Below are 14,412 nucleotides of genomic sequence, written 5' to 3'. Positions count from 1 at the left end.
AACTTCCGGGATTATCTGCTGGTGTCTCGCTTTTAGTTACGTAACCAAAAGGGGTGGGGCAAAAGAGGTGGCGCTAACACGAGTAGCCAATCGCAAAAGAGTGACGTACGGGCTATTATAAACCTTTTTGTATGACGCATTCAACTGTTGAAGGAGGGCGGACATTTTCTAAACGCCTATTAGAAACCAACATTTCGGAGGAAAACACGAGCGTTAACTTGTGAGAATCGTATGTAAAGAACGCAAAAAAGGAACGACGATAAATGTTTAAATGGACTGTGGCAAAGTTTACGTTTGTATATTGCTAGAAACGTCGTGAAGAAAAACCCCCCAAAAAAACCCGCATCGAACAGCCGCCTCAAAGATGTCGGACGAGGCGAGGGAAGACGCCTGTCGGGAGTACCAGTCGTCGCTCGAAGACTTGACTTTCAACAGCAAACCGCACATCAACATGCTGACCATCCTAGCCGAGGAGAACATCCAGTTCACCAAGGATATCGTCGCAATAATTGAAGCACAAATCGCCAAGGTTTTTATGAAAACAAGTTTTGTCCGTTTCGTTTCGGCCATGTTGTCCTCGTTGTACAGAGTAGGGGCCTGCTGGGCGTCTGTAACAAACATGGCGGCTCTGGCTGGTGCGGGCCGGTTTAGGGCAGATGTGGGGGGCACAGACGTACGCTTATCCAACCAGTTTACCCTCCAACGGCTGCTGGGCCTGGCTTTAATTTAATCTTTATTCTAGTCGAAGCCCACGGGTCAACACTTGTCAACCTAAAACACGTTGCAAGTGAAACTAAGCAGATAAACGTCAGCTAAGATCAGCTAAGCTAGTTGGCTGCTGTCGGACGTGTGCTGTCCTAATGGCTTGGGGTTTCTTACAAGTTGTGCCTTTTAGTACTTTACAGGACAAATGGGTAGAATCCTGACTTTTAAAAAGCAAATTGGCATTTAAAAAAAACTTAAAAATTAAATATATCTGCTGTCCATGAACATTACGTAGCCAGTTAGCTGATTAGCTGCCGTATACACGGGGTTTAGTTCAGCATTGGCCCAACGCCACGGCTAGTAACGTGGGTTCACTTGAAGGGTATCAACGCCATTTAGATTAACGTCGGTGGTGTTGGCGCTGGATAGTGGCGAGCAGATGAACCCCAGTTTGTAGGACCAGTTAGACATTGCTATTTCTGACTCAACTGTTTAGATTTTCTGCTGACCTAACAAGTGTGTTTCGAGATATGATTGAAAAAAAGTACTAAAATTAACGCTGTTAATGTAATGTAAATGTGGTCAGTATCTTCATCTTGGTAATTATACGTGAGAGCCGCAGTTCTGAGATGGTGAAAGTGAGGCAGTCTAGCAGTGTGCACCATTTTGTTTTGTATTTGGTAGCGTAATTAATAAAGGGTGTTTTTTTGGCGTGTTTAGATTGATGAGTAAATTTCCACTATTGATTTTATTGTTAATAAATGGTACACAAACATGACAATAAACTATATGAAATGTGCTTTTGTCTTTCTTTACAAGTGTAATTTGTTTGTGGAAACACCTGTTTGTAATTTTGCGTTCATAACAATTGGACTTATGACTTCCATAGTCAGATGTGTGTACAGTGTCATTACTTAGTTACTTAATAGTTTGACAAAACATTAATTCTTACAATCAAGGTATGAACAGTCCCTGCCCAGCGTTTTCATTTTGACCTGGGGAAAGTGCCAACATTATTTCTAGTTTACAGGACAATCCAGTCACCAGAATTGGATTTAAAAGTACTTTTTTACCACTCCATATTTTTGTGCAAAAGTTTGATCTTTCAATTTCAAAAATGGTAAATGTCGAATGTTTAATTGGACCACATCCATTGCAGGTACATTTAAAAGAAGCCTTACGGTTTTTTGTTTTTTTGCTCTAAAATGGCGTTCTCTTTAAAGACCAACACTTCCAAAATGGGTCTTAAATTATGACTATTAGTAACTAATAAAAGTGAGTGATATGGACATAAAATAATTTTGCCCTGCAATACAAGCACAGAAGATTGATCCTTGGAATATTTTTTATTTTTTGTGAAGAATGCAGTATTCATTTTTCCGTCTTTTTTTGGGTTTTTGGAATCCTCATGGTGGATCAGTTGCCATTTGTGTCTGCAGATGTGCTTTTCTTTTTTTCTTCAGGATTTGACCCCTCTTACCCCCAAAAACATATCTTGCGGACCTTCAAAAATAAAGACTGAAAGCCTTTGGAAGAATATGGAAGTAACCACAAGGAAACCTGCTTTTTGGGAACTTTTTGTGACAACCCCCCCAACCTAGATTCAACTACTTTTTGTTTTTAACACACCAGAAGATACAAACTAAAATGGAATATCACATTGTAACTGTATATTTGTCATGTTGTATACTAAAATTCTCAGTTTTCTATCACTTTAGGCGCCTCCTGCCGAGAAGCTCCCTGTTTTGTACTTAGTGGATTCCATAGTGAAGAATGTTGGAGGAGAGTACCTTGAAGTGTTTGCTAAAAACCTAATCACTTCCTTTATTTGTGTTTTTGAGAAGGTACTTCATTTACTGTTTCTGCCTAGGGTCTCGCTAACCATTACATCATTTTTTGTTAGGGGTGGTAGCGATTTACATGTGCAAACGAGCATTATATGTACTTTGTTTTACATTTAGTCTAGCAATACACAGGTTGGCGGATTACTTACTATCAGAGATTACTTATTGTTCCAGCAACACCATATAGTATTGTTAAGCATGCTTGTTTTATCTACACCATTTTTCCTTTAGTAAGATGAAGTAAAAAGTATTTCTACCTTGCTCTAGGTGGATGAGAACACTAGGAAAAGCCTCTTCAAATTGCGCTCCACATGGGATGATATTTTCCCTTTGAAGAAACTGTATGCTTTAGATGTTCGTGTGAATTCTATTGATCCTGCTTGGCCAATCAAGCCGCTTCCACCCAATGTGAATTCAAGTATCCATGTCAACCCCAAATTTTTAAAGCCGGTAAGCATATGGATTAAGGAATGGTAGCTCTTAATCATACTATGTGGGAATAAAATCGGTTAATCCTATTTTATAATATACTGTGTTTTTGCGTAGACTGAAGAACTAGCATCTCCGAGGGCCATGACACCACAACCACAGGGTCATTCCACAGTCAGTGAGAAGAACTTGACACAGGAGCAAAAAATAAGACAACAATTGCTTGCTAAGCAAAAGCAGTTGCTAGAACTTCAGCAGAAGAAGATAGAGCTTGAACTTGAACAGACAAAAGCCCAGCTGGTAAGTTTTTGTGCGTGCACTGTTTGCAGGTGATTGATTTGTTGTGTGCTTTTTTTTCATTTAGGTATAATTACTCCTGTGAAGAGTATAGTTTTTTCATTCTTTAGTGTTTTAAAGAGCATTATTTCACTACTTGCACACATGTAATATGCTGGAGTTCATTTGCTGTTGCGGAAACCTTATTGTGTATTGTGAGGCAAATTAGGAAGTGATGTAAAAAAAAAATTGTTGGGTCAAAGAGACTGCAGTCTCCCTTTCCCATCTTCTCGCACACCTTTTAATGTTTAAATGAGAGGGAAATTATTTGAACGGGTGGAAGTTGAATTTAAGTGCTTGTTTCTTTCCTTAAGGCTGCTAGTACAAACCACCCACCCGTTGCTGTTCAAGTCCCATTTGATCCACCACCAGTGGTCAGCCAGTCGGGTCCTACACCACACACCAAACCATGGCCTCCAGCACAGGCAGAAAAGGCATCAACCAGGGACCCTAGGTTAAACCGAGGTCCTGCTACAACAGTCAACACAAAAGAGCAAGGAACACACAAGAAGGAGAACCCAGTCACACCATCTATGAGTACACCAGATAAAAGGGGGCCTGTGCCCACAAGTAAGCTAATGAGAATCCCTAAAAAAGATTCCTCTGCAACTGAGGACAAAGCAAAATCCAAATCGGCATCACCATCAGGTAAAGGCGTCTTTAATAAAAGCAGAGACATTGAAGTTGAACATACAAAGGCATCAGATGTTAATAAAAAAGACCCAAGGTTAAGGAAGCAGGTGAATGAAAAGACTGACTCGAAAGAGGAAGATGGCAGGGAGAAGAAAAGGACTTCAGAGAAAAAAGAAAGAGATGATGGAGTTAAGGGCAGTGAGCAGCAGAGGTCCACCACTGCTAGAGCCAAGCCTGTGAACGGGTCTCTGAATAAGCACGAACGACTTGAGTCTTTTCAGAAACAAGAGATTAAAGTCAATAAAGCTAATATCAGGAAGAGATCTCGGTCAAGATCTCGCTCACCACCTGCACATTCTCCTAAAAGAAAAGAAAGGCGGTCCCCAAAGCGAAGAACGAGGAGCATCACTCCACCCAAATTGGGTAAGGGTAGGCAATTGAGCAAACACCCACATAATGAGGACTCTGTCCAACAATCAAGCACCAGAGAGGAGCGAAGTGCACCGAAGAAGAACATTTCTGAACAAAGACGGTTAAAAAGACCTCTAGAAGATCGGCCTCCTGAACATAGAGACATGCAACCACAGAGGATATCGCCTGCAGACCGTAAAAGTACAAAAGATGCCAAGAAATGGAAAAGTGGGTGGGACGAAAATAAGCCGTAAGTAATTTTGTGCTATGTGGACTTTGTCACTTCGGGGGGGCGCACATTGAATGCACAGTTTGATTTTTATCAATATAGAATTGTAAAGTATGCATAACAAAATGTGGTCATCATGTAAGTGTTATATTTGAATTTTTCATCCAGTCTCAAACAACCTGAGCCGGATCTTTCACATGGCAAACCAGGGCCTCAGAGGCATAAAACATGGGGCAGTAATCAAAGACCTGCAACACCACGGACACTGAAACAGCACCGTCTGAGTGTTGATGCCAACTTACAAATACCAGAAGTGCTCAATTCTGCCAGCAAGAGAGATCTTTTACGAAAGGTATCCCAAAGAAGTGTGGGGGTTTTTGTGTTTGTGGTATTATTTGAAGTTTTTAATATCTGGTTTTGTTTTTGTCACATTTCTTTTTCTTAAGAAAAATACATTGGTATATTTTGCATTAGGAATGTCATTCTCATTTGCAAGATTGATGAGCATTTAATATTTTTTGCACAGTATATGTAGTAAATAATGTTTGTTTATGTAGTACTTATCCCAGACGAGTCAAAAAGTGCTTTGCAAAGTCTGATTACAGAAATATGGTTAAACCACAAGGGCAATATATATCTATAAATCCATGATGCAACAGTAAAGGAGTAAATAGTAATACACATACATACATATGTACATAGTAGCATTAGAAAACTATATACTAGTATTATATATGTACTTGTATCTTACTAGCATCAATAGAGTTAGTATGGTATACTTTAAATTACTTGTTAAGTGCACTATACACATCTTGTGGTAAATATTCCTTGCCATTGTCTTTTAGGCTAGCCAAAGGATGGCTAATGGAGAGATATCCCAGGAAGACTTCCTCAATGTGGCTCACCAAATCAAGCAGCTTTTTCAATATCAAGAAGAAAGACAGAGGTCTGATTCTTGGGAGGGGTCGAGTGATGATGGTTCGTATATATCTAAAAAGAAGCACCTTCATGGAAACATGTCTGCTGAACTCTCTTACCTGGAGCACAAATTGAAGCTGAAAAAAACACGGCTGCAGCGCCCAGGTAATGCTTCTGTTTAGACAGATGCATTTTAATGCATGTTTAATGCTTGGTTTGAATTGGTGGTTTAGTCAACGATTTGTGGTACAGAAATATTGACACTCGATGTGTGGTCTATGAGTAGTTAAGAGTTGTGACTTGGTGCTTATTTGTTTAACATCTTAAATCGCTTGTTTATAGAACTTGAAGCTTTTAAGTTACAACATGGCTGTGGTGTGATATTCCATAGGGATGATTCATTGTAAATATTTACTATATAACCTTTTGTTTTATGTACAGTTAATGAGTGCTCTCCTCTGAGTGACGGTCTGCTTCATCATAAGACACAACATGAGGATGATCCATTCAATGAATCCTCAGATTCACACAAAAGGAGTGGTGATACCCTAAAACCATTCTCTGGACATGACGATCCTAGAAGAAATGACAGACCACCATCTCGAACAGGACATACTTTCAGGAATACACCAAGTCCAGTCAACTGTGAAATCATCTCTGGGAAATCTCCAGTTCTGCCGTTTGAAAGACCATCATCACCTATGGAACTGGATCAGCTTGATGATGGGGAGATCAGTCCCAGGTTTGAAAGTCCTAACAGTGTTCACTCTGGTACAGACAATGATGGTCCTATAAGTTCTGAAGTTCCTTCAAGGCATGATGTGATCTCGGGAGCAGGAAGAGGTGGACGAAATCATAGTGAATCTCCTGGGCAAACACCGCCTCATTCTGAAGGACCTACCTCGCAGGCGAATATGTTGAGACATGATGGACCAAACATTCCACGATTTGAGGGACACAAGAGTTCCCATCCTTCAAATGAAGGGGTACATGGGCACATAGGACAACAAAGATCAGATGGACTGTCCAGACCTCAACCACTAGGCAGATATGAGGGAAACACAGGCCCAGGAAGATACGATGGACCTGGTGGTCATGGACCATCTAGATATGATGGACATGGTAGATACGATTCCCATGGACCAAACCGATTTGAACGACCCCCGCTATTGAAAGGCCCTGGAAGATATGATAACCATTCTATGCCACATGGGCCAGTCAGGTTTGGAGAACCACATAGTGTTGGGCGGTTTGAGGGACCAGGACGTTTTGACAGTCCAATGGGACATCAAGGACCTGGAAGATTTGATGGTCAAGGACCGATGCGTTATGAAAATTCAGTGCACCCTAATCGATTTGAGGGCCCCACAAGGTTTGATAATCCCCATATGCCACCTGGTCCCCCAGCAGGATTTGATAGCCCTATGAGATATCCTTCTGGGCCTGTAAATTATGAAGGGCAACGGCGAATTGAAAATCCGGCCAGCCAGGGTAGCATAATGCGCTTTGACAGCCCAGTGCAACAAGCACCCATAAGATTTGATGGGCAACCTCCTGGCATTTCTAGATATGACTCTGCACCACAAGTTCCTCCAAGATACCGTGGACCTCCAAATATACAAAACTCAATGAGACCGCAAGGACAGACGATGTTTGATCAACCTCAGGGTCAGAGTCAGGGCCCGATGTTGACTCCTGGTGTCCCACCACCTAGTTTCAATGTGGCACCACCAAATGCATTTCCCAGTCAACCACAACCATTTCACATCCAACCAAATGTTTCCCAGGCCTCAAACTTCAACGTGCCAGTTTCTGCACCTTCAGGATTTCAGAATTCATATAGGCCCGTTGCCCCATTTCCTACTGCTCCTGTAGGAAACCTCCCTCAACCTGTGAGTATGTGCCCACCCCACCTGGAAGGGCACTATGGGGTGTATACACACCTAACCGATTACATAACTTCATTTGTATGTTTCCCTGTGCCTTTAGATGGGTGTTATTCCAGCTCCGGGTCAGACCTTCATACCACAAACCCCAGTGCCTTTCAATCCATCAAGTAAGATGGTCCATAACTCATTACATTATGGATTTTCTTTTTGTTTCTATGTAAATAATGCTATGACAAGCTAATATAATTTGTGTCTTTACTTGTCAGCTTCCCAGTTTGTGCAGCCTGAGAGTCATCTTGGTCAAATGGATGTGAATGATCTGGTAGCTAAGCTAATATCCACTGGTATTATCAAACCAACACAAGCAGATACCAGCAGTAGTGGTAAGTATGTCATTGTTTAGAATGATGAAAAAGCACTTTTGCTTCTTAAAAATACTCAGTACATCTTCCTTGTGTTTCAGAATCCACATCGGTACCTCAGATTCAGAGTGTACCCGAAGAGGAGGAACCAGAGGAAGAGGAGCAAGATGATGATGAAAACCTCCCTGATTTGACTGGCTTCGTTTTAGATGACATGAAACAGTGTGTTAATCTATTCAACGTGTATTTAAATTAGAGGTGTCAATTCCAGGTTCAGAGATTAAAAGTTCTCACCAGGATTTTGCTCAGGCTTCCTGGATTGTGTTGATTCCACTAATTTTACCTGGATTGTTAATTAGAAAATCTAGAAAGCTTGAGCAAAATCCTGGTGAGGACTTTTAATCTCTGAACCTGGAATTGACACCACTAATTTAAATGTGTAAAGGCCCTTCCATTTGACCACACATGGACCAAATTTAGCGATACTACAATACCATATTTAACTTTTTGTGGCTTTTATTTTATTTACTTTACAGGAGATATGAAGGTGTTATCACCAAACTGTACACTGGAATCCAGTGCTATTCCTGTGGAATGCGCTTTACTGCCTCTCAGACTGATGTTTATGCTGATCACTTGGACTGGCATTATAGACAGAATCGATCTGAAAAAGACATTAGTAAGAAAGTAACACATCGGCGCTGGTACTACAGTTTGACAGTAAGTCTTAACATATTTCCTGTTATTATTTTCCTGACACACATGCAACTAATAAGGTGACATCTGTGGACAAGATTATTGCTCTGTTGAAGTTTTTATGTAAAGTATTATATTGTGGTTTAGGACTGGATTGAATTTGAAGAAATTGCTGATCTTGAGGAGAGAGCAAAGAGTCAATTCTTTGAAAAAGTCCATGAGGAAGATGTACAGAAAACACAGGAAGCAGCTAAAGAGAGAGAGTTCCAGAGTGTTAAGGCTGCCCCAGATGTTGTTGATGAAGTACGTCTGTTTATACTTTTTCATTATTATTATTTTTTATCTCTTTAAACAATTTTGGAAGTTAAGTAACTAGTACTGCAATCACGTTTGATCTGTTTTTGCCCTTAGTCTTGTGAAATATGCCAGGAGCAGTTTGAGATGTACTGGGAGGAAGAGGAGGAGGAGTGGCACTTGAAAAATGCCATTCGAGATGATGGAAAGGTATAACACTTAATGCACATTTAAATAAGCAAAGTCCATTTGTTTGAAATAATAGACAATGGACTGACTGCCCCTGTCACTATCTCTTTCAGACATATCATCCCTCGTGTTATGAAGACTACAAAAATGTAAGTGTTGAGCCTTGTCCTAAGATTTGATTCATTGTTACTGTGTTAATATTACTATAAAGTTGCTGTCTTCACATTTATACTTTTAAGCCTTTTACTTCAATAGTCATTTGATTGTCCATGCTTATTGGAGGAAGAAGCGCTTCACGTGTCATTCATGCATAACATGGGTTCTTTCTTTTTCTTTCCATTAAAAAAAATAAAAAACACCATAGACATCATCCTTTGTGGATTGTACACCATCACCCAATAAAATGCTGACAGAAAACCCTTTAAATGCTTTCTTAAAACAAGAGAAGGAAGGTGAGGCGTCATGCTCCAGTATTAAAGAAGAAACCGCTGAGGTGAACATAGATGCTCTGACGGTAAAAGATGAGGTTCAGGTTAAGTTGGAAGGAGAGTCACAACCTAGTGCAATTATTTTTTAAAAAGCTGCTTTAAAACCTTCTTTTGTGGTTCCCTAAGTTGTGCTTTGGGGTTTTGTAAGGAAGTATTTTTATGAGACCGCTCTGAGGCTGGGCCCTCAGCTATGCATACATTAAATACATTTTGGTATTTGTAATTGCCTGCAAATTTCAGGTGTTTTTGCTGTGTGAATGCCCACTCAAATATACTTTAAAATATGTATGTTGGGGTAAATACATGTACAATTTAATTTATAAATAAAGATTAATATTTTTTGGTATATTGTGTAATACTGAAACTGAGGCTTTTGGATTTAAATCCTCCAAGAATTCTTTTCTTCAATGAGATATTTGTTCAGACTTTTGAGGAGCAGACCACAATGGTTAAGTTAATTTATATGACGCTTTGGTTACCTAGAAAGCCCCATTTCCGTAGCAGAAAAAATCCTTCGAGTCTGAACATTTAATTTATTGATAGAATTTTCTAAGGATAAGGAATAACAAATGTGTAAATATGTCGAACCCACTGAGTTTACTAATGTTTTGTTATGACTAATAAATGTCTAATTAAAAAGGGGGAAATCAGATTAAGGTTAAGTTGCTTGAAATACAAAATATTCAATAAAATGAATCTTTAAAAAAAAAAAGTAGTGTCTTTGTGTGAAAAGTATTTACTGTGTGCTTCACTTAAGATTTGAATCTGTCAGTTTCACCTTTTATCCTAAATAAAGATTGTGTTGTTGATAAACATCTCGTCTTTGTTTCACCCACAATCACCATAAAAAAAATCCTTGCACATATTAAGATCTGTTCAACATGGATGCTTATAGAATATCTTAAGCTAAATGCTGTTTATTTGAATATATACCCACGATAGCTCCAAAACCATCTTTGCACTTGCTCTATACATTTTTGAGTTGCTCAGTGTCTGATTAGTAAGCAAATGAAAAGTAATATCACACAGATGATTCTCTTAAGTCCTTCACATCCATTGAATTAGACAAGTTCTGTTTTGGATGTATGTAGTACTATCAAGGCTAAGGTCGACTGTTGAAATGTGACAGCACCATCTACTGGGGGGAAAATACATTATAAGCAATTGGGAATTGTTGCATTGGGACATTTTAATTTATTGATTATATAGACAAAAACAAAATCTAAAAAAAAAACAGAATTCACTGCTAATATGTTTATATAAATCAACAGTGCAAATACAGCCATACAAAACAGATCAAAGAATATGAAAATTTTACTATTAAGGAGTGAGCAACTTTTAGGCAGGTTCTAATGTTTTGCAAGATATAATCTGACAATTAAAAAATAAGAACACATGCAAACAAATGTACATAAAGAGCATCTTAATAAAGTTATTACAAATGGAAAAAATCAAACCAAAATTTTAGTTTTTGGGCATTTTTTATTTCCAAAGGCGATGGAATCCCAGGGCAATAGCCAAACAGGAGAAGATGCATGCTGTAAATAATAATAAAAAAGCATAAAAAAACAAAAACCTCTAAAATCAAATTGAATATTGACACTAGTAATTTAATAATACTAATAATTTAGCTAGTAAAGATAGTTTACAATGTGACACTGGCTAGCAATTAATATAACATGACTATATAGCCAACAGTCCACTAACATTGCTGGAAAACTACCTACCTGCAAGATATCGAACAGTCTGCAATTTGAGCGATTCCAGAAGGGTTTTCAATGAAGCCACTTCTATATCTATTTTCTTGGTAGTTTCCACAGCGTTGGATTCAATTTCAGCATTCTAGTGTAAGACAGAATTCTGATTGTGTTAAGCTTAACCTATTTTATTTATCATTGAATTTCAATTATGCTGTCAATACCTTTAATTGAATTTATGAAAAAGCTATCTTTAAAACATACCTTTTTATGGACTTCTGCACTGACTTCCATTAGTTTCTTCTCTTGTTCTGTGAACTGATGAATGAAAGACTGCTCATACTTGCTATATAAAGATAACGGCATCTAATAAAGACATCTTAGAAACTTTATAAGCAGTACTGGTCAAACAGCACACTGACCCACCATGTCAGTAACTCTACTTCGCTCTAGATTTATGTCCAACTTAGCATCTGCTTGCATTTTCTTACTTTCCTCCTGCAACAAAGTTATTGTCACATATCCAGCATTAAAACCCTGAATGAACAATGTCAAACTGTAAGTTCCATTAGGAGAATGGTTATTAAATCAAGCATAAAATGTTACACTCACAAGCAATCTGTTCTTGATTTGTTCAAGCTCAGTTTTCATTTTCTAATTGGAAATACAATTAGATGTTTGAGACACATCTATTAGTACATATAAAGTGTCAAATTGTTATGTTTTCATTTTTTTAAAGAACATATAAGAAACCCTACTGCGTTTTCTGAGCGCAAGTTGGCAAATTCACTCTTTTCCAAAATAACCATGTCCTTTCTAATAGAATCCAAATGCGCCATAATTTGTTGAAGTGTGATTTCCTAAAACAGAAAAGGCATTGAAAAAACTGCATTTGACCAGTAAAGCTTCACAGCACTGCCTGTTTACCTGCCATGTGTGTTGTGTACCTGGTGTGCTCCTGTCACCATATCTCTATACACAATGTCCATGTTGGCTGTGGTAAGAGACACCAGTGCTGCCACGATCACCTCTGCTTGCTTCTTTTCAAACCCTGATTGTTTTTGACAACAAGGCGAGTCACAAACACGCAGGTACATGCGTTGGTTTACATGTCTGGGTTAAGAGTCTGGATGTCATCCTTGATAGCACTCTTTCTTTTGTTTCTCATGTTAATAATATCACTCGGTCAGCTTATTTCCATCTTCGAAATATAAATCGTCTTCGTCCTTCTCCTAATCATCACTCTACTGCTATCTTGGTTCATAGTCTGGTTACTTCTCGTTTAGATTACTGTAATTCTCTTTTGTTTGGTCTACCTCAGAAAACCCTTCATAAATTACAATTAGTACAAAATTCAGCTGCTCGTATCATTTCACAGGCCCCTACAATGCATCATATCACTCCTGTTTTACAGCAGCTTCATTGGCTTCCCATTTCTCATCGCATTAATTATAAAATACTCCTTTTAACTTTCAAAGCTCTCCATAATCTTACCCCTTTATATCTTTTAGACCTCCTTCATATTGCTACACCAGTTCGCACCCTTAGATCTTGTTCTTCTATCTATCTCACTATTCCACCTGTCCGTCTTGCCACTATGGGGAACAGAGCGTTTAGTTGTGCTGCTCCACGCCTTTGGAACTCACTCCCAGCTGATCTTCGCAACACAGATTCATTACCACATTTTAAAATCAAACTTAAAACTCACTTGTTTAAAGTTGCCTATGACCTGTAAATTTTACTTGCACTGTTTCTTTTTTGTACTTATTTTTATTGTGTATTTTTAATTTGTTTGTTAAATTATGTAAGGTGACCTAGAGTGCCAAGAAAGGCGCCATTAAATAAAATGTATTATTATTATTATTACATACAGAGACAATAAACCCAACATACCGTTGGACTCCAGATCTTGAACGCATGCATGACTGTCGAAGGTGAGTTTCCTCTGATCAAGGGGCGTCAGCTCCACTTTTCGCACGTCGTATGTCTTAGCGGGGTGCGTTGTGTGGAGCCCTGATATTAACAACAGATATGAACTTTTAACAGACTGCGGTGGAGGTTAAGGACGTGTAAGAATCAGATTGACCAGGTTACCTCTAGGGTAGTGACAGGGTGCTGGTCCTATGAAAGATGGACAGGGTCTGATGTGCTTTCGGAATTGAGCTGCACATTGTCTGTGTACGAATGTTGTCCAGTGCATCATGCTTCAAGATGAAGAGATTAATTATTAGTGAGCTGTTTAATAAAGTTAGGAAACGTAGGTAGCTGGGACAGCTAGCGTGTAGCCTGTCGAGTTTCTAACGTTCACAACAGTCCCGAGGAGAAGCGACGCTTCCGGGTCACGTGACTACCGAAAACGACGCTTGGCGCGTCCTACGTCACTGTTGTCTAAGAAGGGTTAAAACATTGAGAAGGGTAAGGAGCGTTAAGGAGCGATTTCGATTGGAGGATCGTGCTCTATTTTTTATTATTACTTTTTTGCTGATGCTGGTCCAGCGTGTCGCGTGCCACTGATTATGCCTCGGCGTGCCAACGGTGGCCGGCGAGCCATAGGTTGCCGACCCCTGCTGTAGAGCCTTTGAATATTAAAACCATTGTCGAAATTAAGCTCAGCAAGTAAAGTAAAAGAAGGACGCGATCACACAGTCTCAGTGAAAATGTAGGAGTTAATGAATAAAGTGCACCAACGCAAAACCCGTGACATAATCCAAATAAAGTTTGAAGACTAGTATTGTTTTGATATAATCAAATGACGATGGAGTGTTGTATGGGAGGTATTTCCTGCCAATAATAAAACTAAAATGAAAACACTAAAATGAAAATGAAAATACCGTTTTGCCATTTCTTTTTCCATACATGTGTGAAAATATTATGACAAAATTAAAAATAAAATGAAATCACTTAATTTGCAATTTAATTTTTCACTCGAGCACGGGTCATATGTGACAAATATAAAATGAAAATTAAAAAGGAGGATTGGCGCTACCTGCTGGTGATTTTCTTTTTCATTTTCCACTTTTCATTTTCTTTTTCCACTTTTCATTTTCGTTTTCAACTTCACCAGCATGCAAATACATGTAAATGAACAGTAGGCGGAGCTACAACTACAGTACCTCCCGTGAAATCCAGAGAGGGCAGCACACAGCGACATGGCTGACGTTTTACTAGAAACGGCAAATGAGATTGTGAGGTTGGCGAATTGCCAGATTATATATTGCTTAGATGTGAAGTAATCTTGCAGGTTAATACTGTTGTATGTCGGAATATATGTGAAGTGGTAGAACGCTTAGGG

At 38.9% G+C, this 14,412-nt stretch overlaps 2 protein-coding genes across 3 annotated transcripts; one reads left to right on the top strand and one right to left on the bottom strand.

Moving 5' to 3' along the window:
• Positions 1-136: 136 nt before the first annotated feature.
• On the top strand, positions 137-9,769 carry pcf11 (PCF11 cleavage and polyadenylation factor subunit). Its single transcript, XM_076979609.1, has 16 exons — positions 137-529; positions 2,424-2,549; positions 2,817-2,999; positions 3,096-3,278; positions 3,629-4,608; positions 4,756-4,939; positions 5,433-5,670; positions 5,947-7,397; positions 7,495-7,561; positions 7,661-7,777; positions 7,858-7,978; positions 8,293-8,476; positions 8,600-8,755; positions 8,864-8,956; positions 9,049-9,084; positions 9,300-9,769. The coding sequence occupies exons 1-16, from the start codon at positions 365-367 to the stop codon at positions 9,510-9,512; spliced, it is 4,497 nt and encodes a 1,498-aa protein (XP_076835724.1). The 5' UTR covers positions 137-364; the 3' UTR covers positions 9,513-9,769.
• A 470-nt stretch (positions 9,770-10,239) lies between these two features.
• ccdc90b (coiled-coil domain containing 90B) lies at positions 10,240-13,473 on the bottom strand. 2 transcript variants are annotated; one of them, XM_076979614.1, is made up of 9 exons: positions 13,215-13,473; positions 13,014-13,133; positions 12,068-12,171; positions 11,879-11,980; positions 11,733-11,774; positions 11,547-11,618; positions 11,385-11,438; positions 11,151-11,265; positions 10,346-10,961 (listed from the first exon to the last, which is right to left on the bottom strand). In XM_076979614.1, the coding sequence occupies exons 1-9, from the start codon at positions 13,321-13,323 to the stop codon at positions 10,906-10,908; spliced, it is 774 nt and encodes a 257-aa protein (XP_076835729.1). In that variant the 5' UTR covers positions 13,324-13,473; the 3' UTR covers positions 10,346-10,905. The 2 variants fall into 2 exon arrangements, with proteins under 2 accessions (XP_076835730.1, XP_076835729.1); XM_076979615.1 differs by lacking the exon at positions 12,068-12,171 and having other exon boundaries at positions 10,240-10,961; positions 13,215-13,428.
• Between the last annotated feature and the right edge of the window lie 939 nt (positions 13,474-14,412).

The sequence above is a fragment of the Brachyhypopomus gauderio genome, chromosome 18 (assembly GCF_052324685.1).
Source record: "Brachyhypopomus gauderio isolate BG-103 chromosome 18, BGAUD_0.2, whole genome shotgun sequence".
Lineage (NCBI taxonomy): Eukaryota > Metazoa > Chordata > Actinopteri > Gymnotiformes > Hypopomidae > Brachyhypopomus > Brachyhypopomus gauderio.
Note: the sequence above shows the minus strand (reverse complement) of the source record. Positions and strands in the feature narration are given on the sequence as shown.

Bases quoted from the DNA above. Each gene is read 5' to 3' on its own strand.
- pcf11 (XM_076979609.1), top strand. From the start codon at position 365: ATGTCGGACGAGGCGAGGGAAGACGCCTGTCGGGAGTACCAGTCGTCG. The intron at 530-2,423 runs GTTTTTATGAAA...CTATCACTTTAG, and splicing joins TTGAAGCACAAATCGCCAAG to GCGCCTCCTGCCGAGAAGCT. The intron at 7,778-7,857 runs GTAAGTATGTCA...CTTGTGTTTCAG, and splicing joins AGCAGATACCAGCAGTAGTG to AATCCACATCGGTACCTCAG.
- ccdc90b (XM_076979614.1), bottom strand. From the start codon at position 13,323: ATGATGCACTGGACAACATTCGTACACAGACAATGTGCAGCTCAATTC. The intron at 13,134-13,214 runs GTAACCTGGTCA...TGTTAATATCAG, and splicing joins ACCCTGTCACTACCCTAGAG to GGCTCCACACAACGCACCCC. The intron at 11,981-12,067 runs GTACACAACACA...TTTCTGTTTTAG, and splicing joins TGGTGACAGGAGCACACCAG to GAAATCACACTTCAACAAAT.